The following is a 19,714-nucleotide window of genomic DNA, read 5'->3' on the forward strand; positions in this document are numbered from 1 at the left end:
TCCAGATGTAAATAATGACGTAGACATAAAGAAATAAAACTACTATTATCACAATATATTATAAATACGTACTAACAACATTAACACTGAGAAATACTAACATAAGTACTATTATAATAAATAGAATATCAAGAGAAAAATGTGTGTGTGTGTGTGTGTGTGTGTGTGTGTGTGTGTGTGTGTGTGTGTGTGTGTGTGTGTGTGTGTGTGTGTGTGTGTGTGTGTGTGATCACAGACATTCTAGGGCTAGTAGGGTTACCATAATATATGAACTTCACTAAAAACTATTGCTGAATATGAAGTACTATTTTATTTTGGAAGTATCAACATAAAAACTGGACTTACTGAAATGTTATGCACCCATGCTTTAAAATAAACCACCTTGTTTCTTATGTGTAGGGTATTCATCAAAAGGTGGGTTGAATTTCTTGCTGTTTTCTAAGCAAAAATATGATATTACAAAATAGTATTCAGGTAAGGAAGGGTTCTTGGATTAAGAAATATGGGAAAGGGGCTCAACTCAATCCAAAAAAATAGTCCGGAGGCACTGCCTTACACCATTCTCAAAGTGGTGTGTGGGGACCCCAGGAGGCTTTGGGGGATTTTAAGAGGTCCCCAGCTAAATTAGTATTAGTTAAACGTAGTTATTATTTAATTTAAGTTACCACAATGTAAGACTGACTATAATACAGTCTATCAGTAGCCTATCAACAATCAAAAGTTCAAAACAAGTAGCATATCAACTGTTATAATCAGTTATCAGCATAATATCAGCGTTCATCCTAGCAGCAGTTGTAGACTGGCAGCTTGGACTTATGTGGAAAGCGTGAAAGATTCACGCGAGTGGCAAGGGTGGGTGAATAGTAGTATGAACAGTACAGTAACTACAGCATCAATAATTTGTGCAATAAAGTGAGCATGTAGTCAAATGTGATAATGTGCATTATCAGCAGACCATAATGCCATATGATGGCTATGTGGTATGTGAGGAGGAAGGGCCTCCTCATCTTCTCCAGCTCATTGAGGGGATGAGAGATTCTCCAAGGTATGGTGAAGTGTTTAAGCAGTAAAACAATGACTGGTCAAACAAAAGACTGGTCACAAAATGGTAACTCTGGCTGCAATATGAAATAACAGTCGCCTATCATATTTTGTCTAGTAACTATTCACTATTACTAACCACACTAACCAAACTGTTTTTTCAGCACTTTTAAGGATGGAAAACTCACAGACTAGTTCATTTAAAACATCTTTCAAATACACAAACAATTAGGACTTGGGGAAGTTGACATATCCGTGCAAATCTATGTGGACAAATTCCCAGTCTGTCTGTTAGCTAAATAGATAGTGTGACTGTCTGTGCCACCTTCAAAGGTGTGATGCCTGTCTGTCTACTCTGATTGACCTTGTGTCTGATCTGACCTTGTGCAGTAGACAGCTTTACTGTTTGATGTTTTAAACCAATTAATTTTCTTTAAAGCAACTTAATTTCAAAAAGCAAAATGAGAAAATTAATATTTCAAAAGTGACAGGGGATTTCTTTTAAACTGCTTCACAATGTAATACTTATTTTTTAACCTTTCCCATGCAGAATACCTGGGTGGCATAATCCATGCTTTAAGTGATATGGAATGGATAGTGTCTGTGCCACCTTCGACGGTGTGATGCCTGTCTGTCTACTCATTGCCATGTGCAGGAGATGGCCAATAAGTGGCTTTACTGTTTGGTGTTTGACACCAATTAATTTTCTTTAAAGCAACTTAGTTTCCAAAAGCAACATGAGAATATTAATATTTCAAAAGTGACAGGGGAAAAAACGTACAACTGTTTCACAATTTTTAACCTTTCCCATGCAGAATACCTGGGTGGCTCCATGCCATGAGGTTGACAATGAATAAATGACAATTAACTGTCCATATTATGACCAGTTGTTGTCTTCAATATAATTATTATTATACAACAGGAACTTCAACAGCCTTGTTAGCATAGCATTCGTCAAAGACCAGATTCAGTCAGGGTTCAAGGACAAAGCAAAGGATACGGATTACAAACACCTTGACAGACACACACAGCAGGAAGTCAAGCATCAAGTCAAAATACAGTGAGCCGACTGTACACAGTAAAATGCTAATTTGGTTCCATTTTTACACTTTCAGGGTTAAACATGGAACATGGGATTGTACTGTGTACCACTACAGTGAGTGTACACTGTACAGTGACTGTTTCCACCAAGTCCAGTTTAAAATGATTAATTCAGAAGAAAAAAAGTTTCGGGATTGTGATTAAGGTCAATCCCGATTTTGTTTTAGGATTAATTATGATTTAGACCAGTGTGAGAAATATTCAAGACTCTGTTGATGTACAGTTTACACTGATTTAATTAAACAGCTAACATCGACTCCATATTGTTACAACTGAGGCTCTGAACCCATAGAAACACTACACAGTAAAATTGAGTAATTGTTCAGTAGCAGAGGTCTCTCTAGCTCTTTAGTAAACAGAAAATGCATTTTCAGGCCAGGGTATCAATGTAATCTAATCAGGAGAGAAACTCATACAGGATACATAAACAAGTGAATTTGAAGTGATGACACAAAAAATGAGCAATCAAATTTATACTTGAACACTATAGCTGGTAAATGGGTACTCTCTACTGATTGAATACAATTGGCAACCTGCTTTAAAATGAATTTTCTGTTAATTAAATCTCTAATGTCTCTGAATATAGTATAGTATATAGTAAGTATCCAATTCACTTTATGGTTTGCATAAAGTGACAAAAATAAAATTCAACAATGTAACTTTTTGACTTGCATGAAATGTATAGGCTATGGGCCATGTAAAAGGGTTCTTTGCATCTGCAACTGGGCCAATGAAGCCCTTAATAATCTAAAACGAGACAGTGTGGATCTTAACCATCCTTGACCAGTTTTTATATTTTGCAGCAGTTATATGAAATCTTGCTGGTAACCCACAAGCTTCAAGTTAGTTGATTAGCTACATTGCAACTTGCAAGTTCTCCACAAAGAGCTGGCTGGAACGCGATCGCCATTAGTTGAGTTGTAAAAAGGTTAATTTGCATTTTGTAGCTATAGTTGCCAAGTACATTGAAATTGTATGGAAGTAATATTTATTTTATTTGTTCTGTATATGCCTCAGATAACCCCCCAGTTTAAACACATTTGCACTCAAAGGAAGCTCTCTAGCTGATATTAAAGTGTTTAATCCTTATGACAGATGTATGTTCAAGTATAGCCTTTTTGACACATAAGTCAGTCAGTCTAAAAACAGACAGATTCACGCAAAAACAAACTAAAGTGATAACAGTAGAGTAGGTGCCCGTTGGGCATTGGCCTACTTGGAACGATGCGAGTTGGAAATGCATGCCTCACCCATGCAGTAATTATGTCTGTGTCCCTGTTATGCAGGCATACCTGCAAATATGGAGTCTATGCAGATGTCAGAACATCATTGTGATACCTGATCACAAGATCCTGATCTTGTCAATTGGCTAATTTGGGCCATGTCCAGAGCCTGGGCAGAGGCCCTGTCCAGAGCCTGGAAGTCGGTGGGGCGAACGGTTCAAACTTCTCAAGTTATTACATACGTGATTACAGATCTACATACACACGTACAGAGATGTGGTGCATAGATACATTGTTATTGTCTAGTCCTGGTGGTAAATGGGTCCACCTCTGCTAAATCTTTGAAATGGATACAACAGATTAGTCTAGCTGTTCTGACATGACCCCCCACTAATTTAAATGAGGCAACCCATTCAATAAGTGCCCATAGCTACGTTTGAACTTGTGTATTGTGCTTAACTTTCTTGGCAATGAGAGGTGGGAAAAAAGCCTCATTTCCTTTAAAGCCACATACCGGTACATGCATAATAGACAGACATGCTTACCATAATGTGACTTCTGTTATCATGCTCAATCGTATAATAAAGCAGTATAGCAGGATAAAAAAAGTTCCATAAATATTGTCCAATTTTCAATTTGGGCATTTAACAGACGCCTTAACCAGAGAGACAACAAGCAAGGTAAAACATCAAAATATTTGCAGATAAACTGACAGTGTAGCTGTGTAGTGCCTCACTGTGCCTGCAGGATTAGCCTATACAAGTAGCCTAAACCAAGCATTCATCAGTAAAAAAGAAGCATCATTATAAACAATTAATTGTTTAGAATTAAACTAAGCTGTAGCTACAGTTAAACTGCATGAGGCCTACATACCAACCAATGAACCAGCATAGCCTATGTCTAAATAACCTGCTATCTAAAGTCCAAAATAACAAGGTCAAAGACAGGCTTAAATTGGCTAGACCGGGCCTTTCTGATCCTATGAGGGAAATGGACTTTAAAGTCATCTTATCTCCCTTTGATGGCTACTACAGGTCCGTTATAGCATATTCATCCCAAGGCGAATAAATGTTTTCTCAAGTGTTGTGTATTGAGCAAGCGGAGCCCATTAGGACTGCTTTAAAGTTGAAAGCGACCTGCGGTGGCTGCACCGTTCAAGGTGTCAGGGATTCACACTTCCATTGGCCATCAGACACGTCTGAAGTCGCAGTTCTGCAAGCCGATCCCGATGGCTCGCCAATTCACACTTCCCAGAAACATCACCTTTGATCAGATGGAGAGGGGAGGAACGGAGGAGGATATAAGACTGAATTCGTCCAAGAGAAGTTCATTCATTCAACTCACTCACTCAGCAGCAGCAGATCGTCAGTAGAAGGCAATGTCTGCAGTTCTTGGAAACTTTCAGATGTATCATCACGAAGGGCATCTCGGAATGAACAGCATGATGCATTCAGGTTGGTAACTATACTAGGCTACAAAGTTTTAATAATTACATAGGCTAAATCAACATATCCTGTTGGCTTCTGCAACTCGTGCAACAAATACTAATTGTCTATTATTCTATTTTGCAGATTACAGCATACCAGAAAGGGGTAACTCCTTCTCAAACCCCGGGCCACGGACGGACAGCATGGTTCTCCTCACCCACAGAAGAAAGAGGACCAACTTCACTCAGCAGCAGATCCAGGTCCTAGAGAAGGTGTATTCGGACACGCAATATCCTGACATCTATCTACGCGAGAGACTGGAAGCTCTGACTGGTCTACCAGAGTCCAGAATTCAGGTAATAGTCAACGATAATTTTGAAGTATAAAGTATTTTCCTGAATATCAATCTAAGTTTTTGGTGTAGCGGCTATTCCAAGCCAGAAAAAAAATGCATACTTTATTCTTTATTTATTCTAACCATTCTTTTTGTTGTACATATTTCAGGTGTGGTTCCAGAACAGACGCGCAAAATCCCGTCGTCAAGTGCCCGTGAAAGTCAGCGACGCAGTCATCAACTCTTCCAGTACCCAGTTCTCTCAACAGCCGAGGGAAATCGTCCCAGAAATGAAAATGACAACCTACGCGTTGGGGGATAACTTCAGGCAGGCAGTGCGCAACGGCGCAGACGAGACGCACAGCATGGTCCCGAGCAGTTATGAGCACATTCAAGGCCCTTGCGTTTACGGTGCGGCCAAGGAAGGAAGCAGAGCAAAGCCTGGACAGATCAAACGGGAGGAATTGAGTGTTGTAGTCCCGTGTTATACCAACGTTTATCACAAGGGAAACGGGTCTTATTTTAAGGCCCAACACAATATGCCTGGCAATGGACCTAAACAAGTGCTGGTAGAATACGACAATTTCCCTCCCAACAAAACCATTGGACCGGAAATGAAAGTGGTGATCCCTCCCATCCCAACACATCTTTTCAGGAGATCATCGCCAAAGATCCAACATCCTCAAGTGATGGCCAACTTTGGCCACTTCTCCCCGATCCATGCCAGTGAGGCACAGGAGTTTTCCGATTCCGATTCTGATTGGGAAACCAGCGCCATGGCTGCAGGCTTCGGTTTTATCTGACAAGTTACTTTTGTTTATACTATAGGCCTACTTGTATAAGTTGTTAAATAGTCTATACAGTTTTAAGTTTGTTCGAAGAGAAACGCTTATTTATTGTAAATATGTTAATAAACAATTCATTTCTTGGAAAAAAAACTACTTTGCCGTTCTGGTTTATTATTCAGCTGTAGCAATGTAGCATACAGCCATTGATGAGGACCAAAACTACTTATCAAAAACTTGCTTTGCCATGTTTAATATAAAAAGACTGCAACACTTATGTACATGTGCCCTGGCACTTTCATATACAATTTTACAAAACTGAAAATGAAATTGAGATTCTCTAGGAGACATTTCTTGTTTTAAATTTACATCTGTGATGTAGGCTTACAGTGAAGTGCAGCGACAGCCATGCCAATTTATGAAAGGTAAATCCTAGGGAGTCAAAAGACATCGAAACCCAGAGTCCTCCTTTATAAAAATACCAAAATCTCTTTTCAGTGCACACAAAATTACAAAAAGCCATTTCTGGATACATAGCGGAAATGTTGATGATAAATCCTAGCAATCAGAGGTATTGTACAAATATCTACAATAAACAATTTTACAAAACATTCTTTCCTCTCCCCCGTGCTTACCAACAGTGGAGTCAAGAAACAACACTTACAGATGAAAACCTTAATTAGAAATAGTAAAATATCACTTTAGAACCTCACACCTCCTACTCGAAAAATAAATAAATATGGACTATATAAAAACTGCAAGAAGTACTGTTTGGCACATGAAACCAAATGATAATAGCCAGGAACTTGGAGGTGAATAGCAACAGCTGTTTGACTGGGCACGTGAAACATTTTCATAAAACAGAAATGGATGGTTAAAAACAGATCAGATCCTCCTCACTATTTCTGCACCCAACAGCCGCAGCAAGGTGGACAGAATACTGGCCTTCTACTGGATGTCAGAATAGCACTCAGTCATATTGTTATTTTTTGCAGCCATAAGTTAGTGTAGGTGAAATCACTGTTTCAAAGGTATTTTCATGGATTCTGCCACTGTTGTGCATCATTGTGCCTGGTTATGGTGGGGATGCAGGTGCATTTAGATTGTGTTGGTGTTGTTGGCAGCGAAGGCGTGCAGGTTGCCCAGCTGACTAAGGCCACTCTGGATGTGGGCCACATGGATTTCTACGTTGTTCTGGAAGGAACTGCAAATATAGGGAAGATACATTTCGATCAGTATGGCACAGTGAGATGTCATATTCATAATCGACAAATAATGATATTGTTTATTATATTGCTATACTGTATATTCACTGAGGGAGGCACTTGAACAGGGGTATTAAATTAGAAACCTAAGGGGTCCATTATGGCAAGAAGATTTTTTTTTATTCACAAACAGCCTATGTATGACAGCTGATCTCAGGCCGTTCCCCCTCTACTGTACTAGTAGCAACACACACACACACACACACACACACACACACACACACACACACACACACACACACACACACACACACACACACACACACGCACCCGAAAAACAGACATAGTTCAAAAGATTGAGCACTGTGTGCTGAGCTAGCCGTTTCAGGAAAACAAGAGGTACAATTGTGTAGCGTAGCCTACATTTACAATTTGTTCCGTTATTTCTACATTACACACCCTGGCTTTGCTGTTAATTGGTTTTGATCCCATCTGTCAGGTAGAATGCAAAGCACCAACCTGATCATTGGGAGCAGTTAGGGGTTCAGTGTCCTGCTCAAGGACAGTTCAACAATAACTCAATCAAACCAGGAACCTTCCCATTCCCACCTGAACCACGGTCACCATTTCCTCTGTAATGCTATAATGCTCATCCTCCACTGCCCACATTACAATACATGTGGTGTGCCACAAGGTTCCATTTGGCATCAAATTCTCCACTTTGTAACCATGCTCCCTCTAAGTCCCATAATAATTATTATTATTATCATCATAATGATTTCCATTGTCACGCAGATGACATGAAGCTATATGTGTGATGTTTCTTCTGTTCTTATTTATGCATTTGCTCAGGGTAGCACATTGAGATTCTCACAAATGTAAAGTGCGTTATAAATAAAATGCATTATTATTATTATACTTGTCCATTACTCCCAATTATCCTCATAGACTAGCCCTTGCTTAAAATACATTAGACATTGCATGTCCCCCAACTATTTATTTACAATTTTACATATAAATGACAATAGGTGTTATATACTGCTTGTAGTCTAAACAGGATATGCCATGTGAGGTCTCTTCACCTGAGGTTGGAGGGGTCAAGTGAACTCTTGATGTCATTAAGGGAGTCCGTCAAAGATTTGAATTCAAATGAATTCAGGTCGCCTCCCTCTGCCAGACTCTGCAATCAAAGTAGAGGACATGGACAAAAATGAGTATCTGTCATATAGACTGTTGTGTGACTGTGTGTGTGTGTTGCATAATATAGTATATACATAACCTGACGCTGCCAGATCCAAGAAGCTTGCTACACAAATTTGTTTCACAGCTTATTGGGATCTGGGATCTCGGAAGCAAATTTGATGACGGGGCTGTTCCTTTTTTTCAAGATACTTGGTAGATGATTGGATGGGACCGTCTGTCTATCACCGTGTGGGCGTGCAAACACGGTCCTCAGGACTGAGAACTTTAAGCCCTGATGTATATAGCAGGGGTCGGCAACCTTAGGCACGCGTGCCAACAATGGCACGTTGGGGGGTAAAAGAGCTTGTAGATTGTCTGTGAACATGCCCGGAGCAGGGCTTGTTTACATTACGTCATATTCGCAGGACATCATGGTGTGTGACTGTGCGACTGCACACATGTTGTGGCTCGGCTCCAATAGTGCGAGAGAACATGGCAAAAATGGCCAAATTAGATGTCCGAGAATTCCAGCCCACATGGACAGATGAATATGGATTTGTTCTGCAGCAAGACCGTGTCATCTGTGTTTTATGTCTTGAGAATGCTGTGTGTCAGACATAAAGTGTTAAACGTCACTTTAAAAAGATACCGCAGACAAGACAGAAGCATATAAAAAAGGCTTGGAAACTACAGCAGTGAAAAATCACGGAAACTGCATTTACCCTCGTTGGACATCTGTACCAGATAAATTCTGCTGCCTCAAGAATGTTGCATTGGCTATATGTTGTCAGTCTTCGGTTCAGCTGTCGGCAAATCTTTTCACACATGTAGGACGTGCTCAGCCCCTCCCGCAGTCGTTTGAGTGTTGACGACCACTCTGAAGCATGTGTGCAATTTAAAAGTGACAAACTATAACCCCCAGATAACAGAGCTCAGCAAAGGGACTGGTACACACTGACTGGTAGGCATTCGTTTGCTATTTTCCAACTCTGAAATGTGATGCCTGTCTGACTGGTGAATAACGGGTGGGAGTAGTAGAAGATGTGGGAAAATATATTACACTGAGGGCTCTATTTTCGTCCATGCTATCCCTTATCCCTAAACTACTTTTTTTTATTTTTTTAACATTTTTGAATAGTTCAAATCTACAAGCTCACAACGTGTCGATCTAGATTGGCTATTATAACTATTCAAAAATGTTTTTCAAAATAGTAAAAAAAAAAAAAGGCAAAGTAGTTTAGGGATGAAAATAGAGCCCTGAGTCTGACTGTTCTGATGTGAAAGAAAATATTTCAGAATCTATGACTGTTCTGATGTGAAAGAAAATCTGAATATAGGCCTATGCATGACAAAATGGGCAATACAAATTATGGTGGAAATATAAGGAAATGTATTATTACTATGGCACATTGACTATCAAGGGAAAACAAATCATGGCACTTAATGTCAAAAAAATTGCCTACCCCTGGTATATAACATACCGGTAGTCATAGTACAGTATAACAGTTTACACTAATTAGACCTATGCATCCATAATATACTGTATCTACGTCAGCATGTAAAAAAAATAATAAGCAGGTGTAAAGCAGGTACCCAAGACATCTTTGTATACCTTGATCTGTAACAGCAAGGCTGTGAGTCGTGAAACAAGCTGCGTGAGGCTGGGGTTGGTCACATTCTGCTGTCCGTCCCTGAGTGAGTTGGTCTGCTGTACCATCTCCTGTGCCTCCTCATCGCAGCGTCGCCGGAGCTCTGTAGGCTGATCAGCTGGAACCATACCCTGGTCTGGAGCCAGCTGGGAGGGACACAAATACAAAGCTGACTTAAGGTCCATTCATGCTTTGCAAGACACGTGTGGCACGTAGAAAGTTATATCAAAAACGTACTCTGGATTTGTTTGGGAAGACGAAGAAAGCTCCATTATCGCAGGTCGTGCATGAGACTACATCTACTTCCTTCTTTACATGTTCTGGTCATGGTCGGTGAGTCGCACATAGTATGAATGTTTAAAAGACATGTAGTGGGCCCAGGCCGTAGCGTAACGGTCTGGGCACCGGACTGGTGATCCAGTCGCGGTGTGCCGCGGGTTCGACTCCCGGACCCGACACGGCCTTTACCGCATGTCATCCCCCCATCTCTCTCCCGTTTCCTGTCAGCCTACTATCTGTCCCTTAAAAAATCAATAAAAGGCGTAAGCCGCAAAAAAATATCTTAAAAAAAAAAAAAAAAAAAAAAAAAAAAGACATGTAGTGCGACATGCCGTTCGACACTCGCTCAAATCGTAAAATGACCTTTAGATGGACTAGAATAAAGGAAAGCTGGGAAGGAAAAGTATGATCATCTACTGAGCTTCTGGTTAGCCATGAATGACTATACATTCTTCTTGTAGAAGTGTGCAAGTGCATGCCCATCCCCTTACCTCACAGCAGAACTGCTGCACTTCATGCAGCACTTTGTTGAGGTCTTTATTGAGTTGCTCAAGTTCTAGCACTGTGGTGGCATAGCGCTTCTGGAAGTCCAGACCAATGGGCAAGGAATAGGACTTCTGAAAACCAACACACAAAATGTATGTTTAGCTAACATTTTGACAATTGCACATTGGCAATATTCTTTGTGTTGTGGAGCTAAAATGTAATATTTTATTCTGTTGAAGACTGTACCTGTTTTTCAGCCTCTGTGTTCATATCTTTCAAATGTCTGATGTGCTCCTTCTTGCTCATAAGAATCTTCGACAACCGTGTCTATGAAAAAGAGTACCATGAACACGAGTTATTCTTTTAAGACTCAAGTGTAAAAATGTCAAGACTGTCACGGAGGTATTCCATTTAATGAGGAAGTAGTTACCACTTGAACTAGGAACTTTACAGGAAAACCCCCAAGTGTCTCTCCATCAGTGCCAGGTAGTTTATTCTTCCATGGAGACTGGTTATTGAGAACGTCATTGTCCTGATGAAATTGCAGACAGTTATATATATGACAGCGTTGTTATAGTAAAACAGTAGATGTGTAAATTTGTATGGGCTGTAAACAAAGAAACAATTATGCAAGCTCTGAAATATTGACTTTTGAATGACCAAGTGAAATGAAGTTTAACTGATGCAGGTTAACAAATGTATGACTGATGCAGGTTTAGCAAATGTATGATTCACATGATCCAGGCTGTGTGTATGTAGTAGAAAGTAAAGTACCATGAGGACAGGAGTGGTAGCGGACGGGTAAGGCCCTCTGGGTGGAGTCATTAGGTTCTGTAGGTAGCGTGCTGGCCGGTGCTTCTGGGCAAAAGCTGAGATGGGCATGGTCTCATTGGGCTCATTACTCTGAAAATACAAAAATCATCATCATTAGACATGTACCGGTACTCAAAACCAAACAGGGCTCTCAACCGCATACAGCTGGCAGGTCTTACCAGTACTTCATAGTCAGGTACAGTGTGCGTGCCCAGGCCGTTGCGGTCAAAGGTGACACGGTATGTCGCCGCTGTGGTGTCCACTGCATCAATCTGTCCAGTAAATAGACCATCGTGGACACCTCGGAGTCGAGCTGCAAAACAATGTTTGTACCATCTGGTCATTTCTAATGTGCCCATCTCTATAGAGCGTCGCAGTCCCTCCCCCTTTCAGAACGACGAGTGGCCCAGGAAATGAAATGCAATGCATTTATCCCATTGGATTTTCTTTAAGTATTTATTTAAAGACGGTTACGCCGCGGACAAAGCCAACTCGGATCGTGACAAATCATGACAATGAACACAATATTTTGGGCCGATCAAATCATTAGAAAGAAGAAAATAAAGGCAGGAGACAACACTATTTGTTTTGTTTTTCTTCTTATAAATTATTTGATCGGCCCAAAACATTGTGTTCATTGTCATGATTTGTCACGATCCGAGTTGGCTTTGTCCACGGTGTAACCGTCTTTAAATAAATACTTTAAGAAAATCCTATGGGAGAAATGCATTGCATTTCATTTCCTGGGCCACTCGTCGTTCTGAAAGGGGGAGGGACTGCGACGCTCTATTACATGAACAAAATGTCAAAGGAAATGCAATTTGTCTGAAGAAATTAAGTTTGTATCAAAACAGCACTAATAAACGGAAGGAAGTTATAATGCCAGTGTGTGCTGTGTGCATATGCTTTGGAAGTGGAAGGTGTCTTTTATCTCTCCCCTGACAAGAATGACACTGGACAACAGACAGGAGATTGTTCAGTTGACCCCCCAACAGCTCGAGGCAGAACTCAAGGAAAATAATTACATCTTGGAAGGAAGTAGAGACGGTCGCCCAACACCGAACAAGCTGGAAGAAGTATGTACCGGTACCCATAACTGAATGGACCCGCTGCTATTATTAGAATTCCCCGAACCGAAAAGCACGAGAGATGTCGAAACCGGAGCCTAACAGACCCGTCTATTATAATAAATATGAGGACCATACCCATACAAAGCCTTATGAACCGAAACACGTTATTATTAAGAGTTGTATATTATTATTAAATAAGAGAGCATAAGAGAGTAGTAGATCAGTCAATCATTGCAGTTTGAGTTTGTAAATAAGAAATAAATCCACGTTTTCTTTAGATGTGTGTGTGTGTATTGTGTAATCTTTCTTCTTAGCCAATGCTAATCCACAGTTAATCACAGCAGTTGTTTATCATTCGGCTTGGAGTTTCCATCGTGCTACACTATGAACCATTAACCAAAACGTTACTGAAGAGTTAACGTTAATATCAACAATATATATGATATATATGACACAAGGGGGCACGTTGGCACAGTCGGTAGTGCTATCGCCTCACAGCTAGAAGTTCCTGGGTTCGATTCCCGCTGGGGACGCTGTGGGCGCGTTCTCTCCTCCGCGTCATCAGTGGACATACCCGAGGCAGAGTTAGCAAAAGGGCCTTTCTGTGTGGAGTTTGCATGTTCTCCCCGTGTCCCCTAGGGTAGGTACCCTCACAAAATACATGCTGTAATCCTGGTCTCTAAACTAGCTCCCCCTTGCCATCTGATGGAGGGGAGAGGAACTGGTCGGAATAACGTGTTCCTTCCACGCGCTACGTTCGGCCGGGGAAACTCCCCGACAGGTGAAAAGAAGCCGCTTTGACTCCTTATGCATAGAAGGAAGCATAAGGTCAGTCCGCTGCAGAGGAAGTGTAGCGCCCAGGATTACATTAGATAATTGACACTGGGTGAAAAAATGGGTTGCAAAAATCATGGGATAAAAATTATATATTAAAAAAAACCCATATATATGATATAATTGCCCCAACTACTTTTGTTGTTGTTTGTAAGTAGTGCCTACTTCCTCACTAAAGGCATGCAGGCTCCCACAGTCCCACTGACTGTGGAGAGAAAATAATGGGGGGGGGGGGGGGATTATTGACAGCTGGGACAGCCAATTGCCGGTCCACTCGGGTATGTCTCGAGACATACGGGAGCCGCTCCGAAAATACCCGGGAGTCACTTGTGTATCGGAACCGGACCCGCTCCGGATTGGTTCGGATCTTGGGCTTACCTGAAGACCTCTAATTCTACAATACGTTTCATGTGATATGGTTCTTATAAGACAACAAAATTCAACCAGGGGCCATGATGTTCTGGTCATCTCACCAGTGACTTTGGTTCCTATGATGAGCGGCAGAGGGATCTCGTCAGGAAGGTCTTTGCAGTGGGACACATCAGAAAGTTTCCTTTGCTGCAACAGCCTCATTTTGTGCCTCTTTTGTTTCAGTGCCGTCCGCTCTTCAGAGAAAAATGCAGATGAACACCTGGAACAGACATCAAACGAGAAAAAAGGCATTGTCTTCATTTAATATGGAAAACACAAAAAACATGGATTATGTCAGAGAAGGAAAGATGCAGCCTTTCAAGCATTGCAATTGTTTGATATTAGCCTAATTGCACAACTGTCAACTAACAACTATACAATTGTACAACTAACAACATGAAGAATGGCAGAGAAAATAATTTGATTTGTAAAATATTACTTATTACAAATAAATCTCAAAAGGGTTAGAATACTACGTATAGCTGTATTAAAAAAATAATAATAATCAGTATTGCAACGCATTCCATTATGCCACACACTGACATAAGGGGCTGGGTAGAAAGAAGTTTAAAAGAAGGCAAGGGGCACATATGAGATATGCTCTGGGAAATCTGAAGACAGATGAACAGATGGAAGGATGGAGGAAAGAAGAGTAGTAGTTCTCCCTGGAGGTTTAGTGGAGGACTAAAACACAATGTTAAAAAAGCAGTAGGAGGTCTGCTGTGATTTATGTGGCATACCGTCGTGGTTTGCCCATTAGTCTCCTGATTGTGCCCCACTCCACACGAGTTAACTTCCTGGTTTTCAAGTTGGGGAAAGACTCCTTCAGACACAGGCAAAAGTCATTGTCACCCTCAAAGAGTGGCCTAGAAGTAAAAAAAAAAAAGAACAAACAAACATTTTGTTAGGGGAAAGAGTAAAGACTGATCGATCTGTCAGCATTAATATAATAATCATAATGCATTGTATCTTCTTTTGAGTTAAAAGTAAACAGAGCTTTACCTGTCAATATTGGAATAAAACCATTCATAGATGCACCATTTGTGAGCTTTGGGGAGTTTAAGGAGGTTTCTTAATCTCAGACCAATTTTCTGTGAGGCTTTCTTATCTGGGGTCGTCACACTGGTAAACTTCTGCAAAAAACAATACATGAAACAAAAATATATATCAGCCAACAGCATTGCATGTGCTCTGAATAATAATTAAAAAAAACATTTAATTTACAATCATTAAAATAAAAGTACTAAACTAGGCAATGCCAATGCAAGGTTCCGATTACAGGGATTTGGTCAGTTGCAGTGTATATTGTTGCTGCCTGTCAGGCAGAAAACTCATATCTCCATCTTTCTTTTTTTCATAAGTTAATGCTCTACTTCGTCATACTACAGTGTCACACAAAGTCGCATAAATAGGACATCTACTACAACAATATTATATGCGAGTCACATGGTTTAATTAGATATATGCATCCATGAATGGCAATTGCCTGCTGCTTTCCTTGTCGCTCTATAGAGAGCACCAAAGTCTGATGTCAATATCGGTAGAGGGTGCAAATCCACGGGTTCATGTACTTTTTATTTGCATTGTAATCCCCATAGGGGGATTTTAGATCACCTCACATAAGAACTGTGTTTGAAAAATAAACATGTCATCCCGGCCGTTTCACTCATATGGATATGAAGAATCAACTGACTGAGAGAAAACGCTATTGTTACTGCTACTGAATTAGTTACATTTTCGCTAGAAACAGACTATCATATATGAGTGACTGACTGTCGCAAACGATACAGAGACACCTCCCTGACAATAACACAGAGACAGCTTGTTTATTTTTGGACCACAATGCTTATATGAAACGATTTTAAGATGACCCCATGTTATTCTCCAAAGAGAAATTACTTCCGTGAACCAGGCAGAACCTTATCTGTGTTGCCCTTCCATCACCCCGTCAATTGACTCCTGTTCTGCTTCTGACTCCAGTTCTACTTTATTTATATCTTGAATCAGCTGCCCTTCCTGCACCATCTTTTTCCTTCTCCTTCTCTACCTCTTGCATGTCGAGTCTCTGTTCCCCCTTTCCGTAATGTTCCTCATCTTTTCCTCCATTGTCTATAACGGTCATACCAGCCATCTGAATATGACAATGCATTTTGTGTGTGTTAGCTTCACTGTGTCCGTACGAGTCCATTTGTCATTTTGTATCCAAGCTGTGTTTTATCCCCACCCGAGAAGTCTTAGTCAACTCGTAATTCATTCTTAATTATCATAAATTATCAATATTAGAGTAAGCTAACTGCAATAATATGGTTTAACTAGTCAAATGGATCTGAAATAACCTGCTCATACCAAATGATTGCTACTTTGTGATTTTTGTTTTACACGGTATAATTTGGTACACCATGTTTCAATTATTGGCGTCAAGCTTTGCTCAAGTAGTTTATCCGTCTTGCCAGGCAGCACAGTCAGCACTTGCCCATCAAGAGTGGATGGTGACTGCTCACAATATAGTATATATGTACAAAATATGTCTGTAGCTGATCAGGCTTAAAAAAGCAAGAAGCAACTCTGAGTTCCAAAAAGCTACATTGCAAAAGGAAATCCAACTAGTATAAACTATTAGCACTTCATAAGCCATTTAAACCCTACTTCTGAATTAAAGAGGTAAATTCCTGCCCATTTGCCTAGCGTCTAGTCCAGTCTAGTCCAGTCGCTTATTTATAATCTGTGTATACCCTCCAAGCCAATTATCAATCCCATAAACCTTTATTATCAATAAGTTAGCCATATAATTATTATTCTACATAACACAAGTTACACTACAACAAGTTACAAGTTACACAGCCAACAGAGCCATGTAAACAAGTTACACTAATACACAGCCATGTGCACAAGTTACACAGCCATGTGCACAAGTTACACAGCCATGTGCACAAGTTACACTAATACACAGCCATGTGCACAAGTTACACAGCCATGTGCACAAGTTACACTAATACACAGCCATGTGCACAAGTTACACAGCCATGTGCACAAGTTACACTAATACACAGCCATGTGCACAAGTTACACAGCGGGCCATGTGCACAAGTTACACAGCCATGTAAACAAGTTACACTAATACACAGCCATGTGCACAAGTTACACAGCCATGTGCACAAGTTACACAGCCATGTGCACACATTACACAGCCATGTGCACAAGTTACACAGCCATGTGCACAAGTTACACAGCCATGTGCACAAGTTACACAGCCATGTGCACACATTACACAGCCATGTGCACACATTACACAGCCATGTGCACAAGTTACACAGCCATGTGCACACATTACACAGCCATGTGCACACATTACACAGCCATGTGCACACATTACACAGCCATGTGCACAAGTTACACAGCCATGTGCACACATTACACAGCCATGTGCACAAGTTACACAGCCATGTGCACACATTACACAGCCATGTGCACAAGTTACACAGCCATGTGCACACGTTAGACAGCCATGTGCACACGTTACACAGCCATGTGCACAAGTTACACAGCCATGTGCACAAGTTACACAGCCATGTGCACACGTTACACAGCCATGTGCAAATAAAGTGGAGGTGGTTTACCTGCGGGGTTGTTGAAACCCTCTGACTCCTCCTGGGTGATCTGGAGGGAACTCGTGGTGGTGGCTGCTGCTCCTCCTCCTCCCGGAACAGTCGGCTCCGCTTGGAGCTCCGCGTGGGCTGGTCAATAAACATACATGTCAGTACATGTAAAGGTGACAATAATTATACAAACCATCTCTAAGACCAAAACACTGTGCTTAACTTTCTAGGCATGGAAAGTAGCAATAATTTCAAACATTTTAAATAGCAGATCTACAAGCTCACAACAGGTCCGATTTGACACTGTGAGCTTGCAGATCAGCTATTTCCACTATTTCAAAAAAACATATTTTGAGTATAAAAGTATTAAATATGGCCTAGTTTAGCCATAGTACGTGTATGTTATATGGGTATTGGTCATTTATTTGTATATTTGATTTCAGCCCTGTGCATTGTGTTTACAAAGCAGAAAAGCCAAACATAAATGTTTAATGGAAAAACAATAATTAATCAATTATTTGTATGACAATAAATTGTCAAGTAAAATGTCATGATTATGACAGCCTAATGACAACTGGGAGTTAAATCACAACAAATACATGCTTTCTCTCACCGTGTCCATCGTCAGGGTCGACTGACGTCCTCGCGTATTGTGAGCTCTTGCTAAACTGTTCTTCTCATTCAGAGTGTTGGACAAACTGCCCTCTGGAGGAACAATTATTCAACACATCTATTAATACCAAAACAAGACAGACCAAGTCAGTACAAAATAATGGTTTGGTAGAATTTGTAGTACTGCCTCAAATGTCATACTAAACAACTTGGGAAGCTATACTATAGTGTGTACATGAAACCCATTTTCCTTAAGCCCCAAGTTAACTTTTTAAACACACAAAACTGAACCGAACCCTCACTATCTCATTATGTCAATACTCAATAATAGAACAGAAAACAGAGTGAATAATCAATTTCTACTACATCACAAAAACAATCTGTATGCACAACTATCAGACGTTAATAACTCGAGATATTATTAATTCAATTTGGCACTGTCTATGAAATAACATGTTTGTAGGAGTAAGCCAGCCTGTCACTGTGGAGGTCAATAGAGGCACTAAATGCAAAGAAGTGAATATCCAACCAGGTGAAATGCCATTCACACACACACACATTGCATATTGGACAATACCTTTCAGACTGACAAGAGCCTCTGCCGAAGAGCCTGCAACAAACAGAGTAAAGTAATTTGGGCTGTGTACTGTAATGCCAAACTGTTCATAAAATAAAAATGTACTTTTTGTAGGTGCTCGATTGTTATTAACGTGACTGGAACCGTGTATTAGACAATCATAGCAGGTGACTTCATGTTATGGCAGTTGGGCCTAAACCTTACTGAGCTGTCAAGTACGGATAGATCAAATTGACTGTTCCGACTCAAGAAAATAAGCTGACTTTATCTTGCCAGCATAGTCACATTCACCACCACTGCGGACAGATTTAAGTGTGAGTAATCAGGTCATTTAGCATGTCCTGATTTACCCTGTCAGATTGGCAAAATAATAAGCGTTACGTACTTAACGTAAGACATTACGTTATAACTAACCTGCGTTATAATAACCAATCAAGGTGTCCTGCGAGCTTATAAAGAACATGCCACCCTAAATAGTGAGTAGATGGTGCGTATTGTCCGGCGATTATTGCTCACACTGACACATTCATGTCATATTTTTGTTAGAACTATAGTTATAGTAAACGTTAGCTTCTGGCTAAGCTAACCTTATTTGTTTACCCAGCTAGGCTAGCGACACTCGCTTAACTCCAGCGTTAGCTATCACCGTTAGCTCAACTTGCTAAGCGTTAGCTGTCTTGGGCAGACCGGTAGCGCTTTAGATCTATAAACACAATGTAAACTCTCAGCGAAAACTTGCGCTATGGTTCTAGTAACTAACACAAAACCACGTGCATCTCTTTTAAAGGGACCGGAACAACCAGTAGTTGTTATTGAAAACTACTAAATTATGTTGCTACTCACTCTCGTCTAACAGCTGGTCCATCTCCGCCATCTTGAATTAGCCGCGCCGCTTTTTCAAAGACCTTGTCAGAATGCATTCTGGGCCGGGACAGTATCTGGAGGGCAATTTGATTAAATAAATGTACTACGTTCTAACAAACATTTTTTTTCTTTTATTTATCACCATATGTTTTACAGGTATCTGTACTTATGCTAAATTCATTGAATACTAATACAACCTTTAATTAGGTGCACGAGTCTACGACA

The 19,714-nt window shown here is 40.5% G+C and overlaps 2 protein-coding genes across 2 annotated transcripts; one reads left to right on the forward strand and one right to left on the reverse strand.

Annotated features, from left to right (window-relative positions):
* Positions 1 to 4,797: 4,797 nt before the first annotated feature.
* Positions 4,798 to 5,929, forward strand: mixl1 (Mix paired-like homeobox; the record flags this gene model as incomplete). The annotated part of the gene is made up of 3 exons (XM_083790586.1): positions 4,798 to 4,819; positions 4,937 to 5,148; positions 5,297 to 5,929. 3 exons carry the CDS (start codon positions 4,798 to 4,800, stop codon positions 5,927 to 5,929), a joined length of 867 nt encoding a protein of 288 aa, XP_083646712.1.
* A 219-nt stretch (positions 5,930 to 6,148) lies between these two features.
* Positions 6,149 to 19,526, reverse strand: lin9 (lin-9 DREAM MuvB core complex component). Its single transcript, XM_083790192.1, has 15 exons — positions 19,469 to 19,526; positions 18,626 to 18,658; positions 18,050 to 18,141; positions 17,458 to 17,574; positions 14,843 to 14,973; positions 14,581 to 14,706; positions 13,903 to 14,060; positions 11,705 to 11,838; positions 11,487 to 11,615; positions 11,143 to 11,244; positions 10,959 to 11,039; positions 10,718 to 10,843; positions 9,911 to 10,093; positions 8,199 to 8,296; positions 6,149 to 7,115 (listed from the first exon to the last, which is right to left on the reverse strand). The coding sequence occupies exons 1-15, from the start codon at positions 19,497 to 19,499 to the stop codon at positions 7,010 to 7,012; spliced, it is 1,647 nt and encodes a 548-aa protein (XP_083646318.1). The 5' UTR covers positions 19,500 to 19,526; the 3' UTR covers positions 6,149 to 7,009.
* Between the last annotated feature and the right edge of the window lie 188 nt (positions 19,527 to 19,714).

This window comes from Protomyctophum parallelum, assembly GCF_964188405.1.
Source record: "Protomyctophum parallelum genome assembly, chromosome: 19".
In the NCBI taxonomy this organism is placed as follows: domain Eukaryota; kingdom Metazoa; phylum Chordata; class Actinopteri; order Myctophiformes; family Myctophidae; genus Protomyctophum; species Protomyctophum parallelum.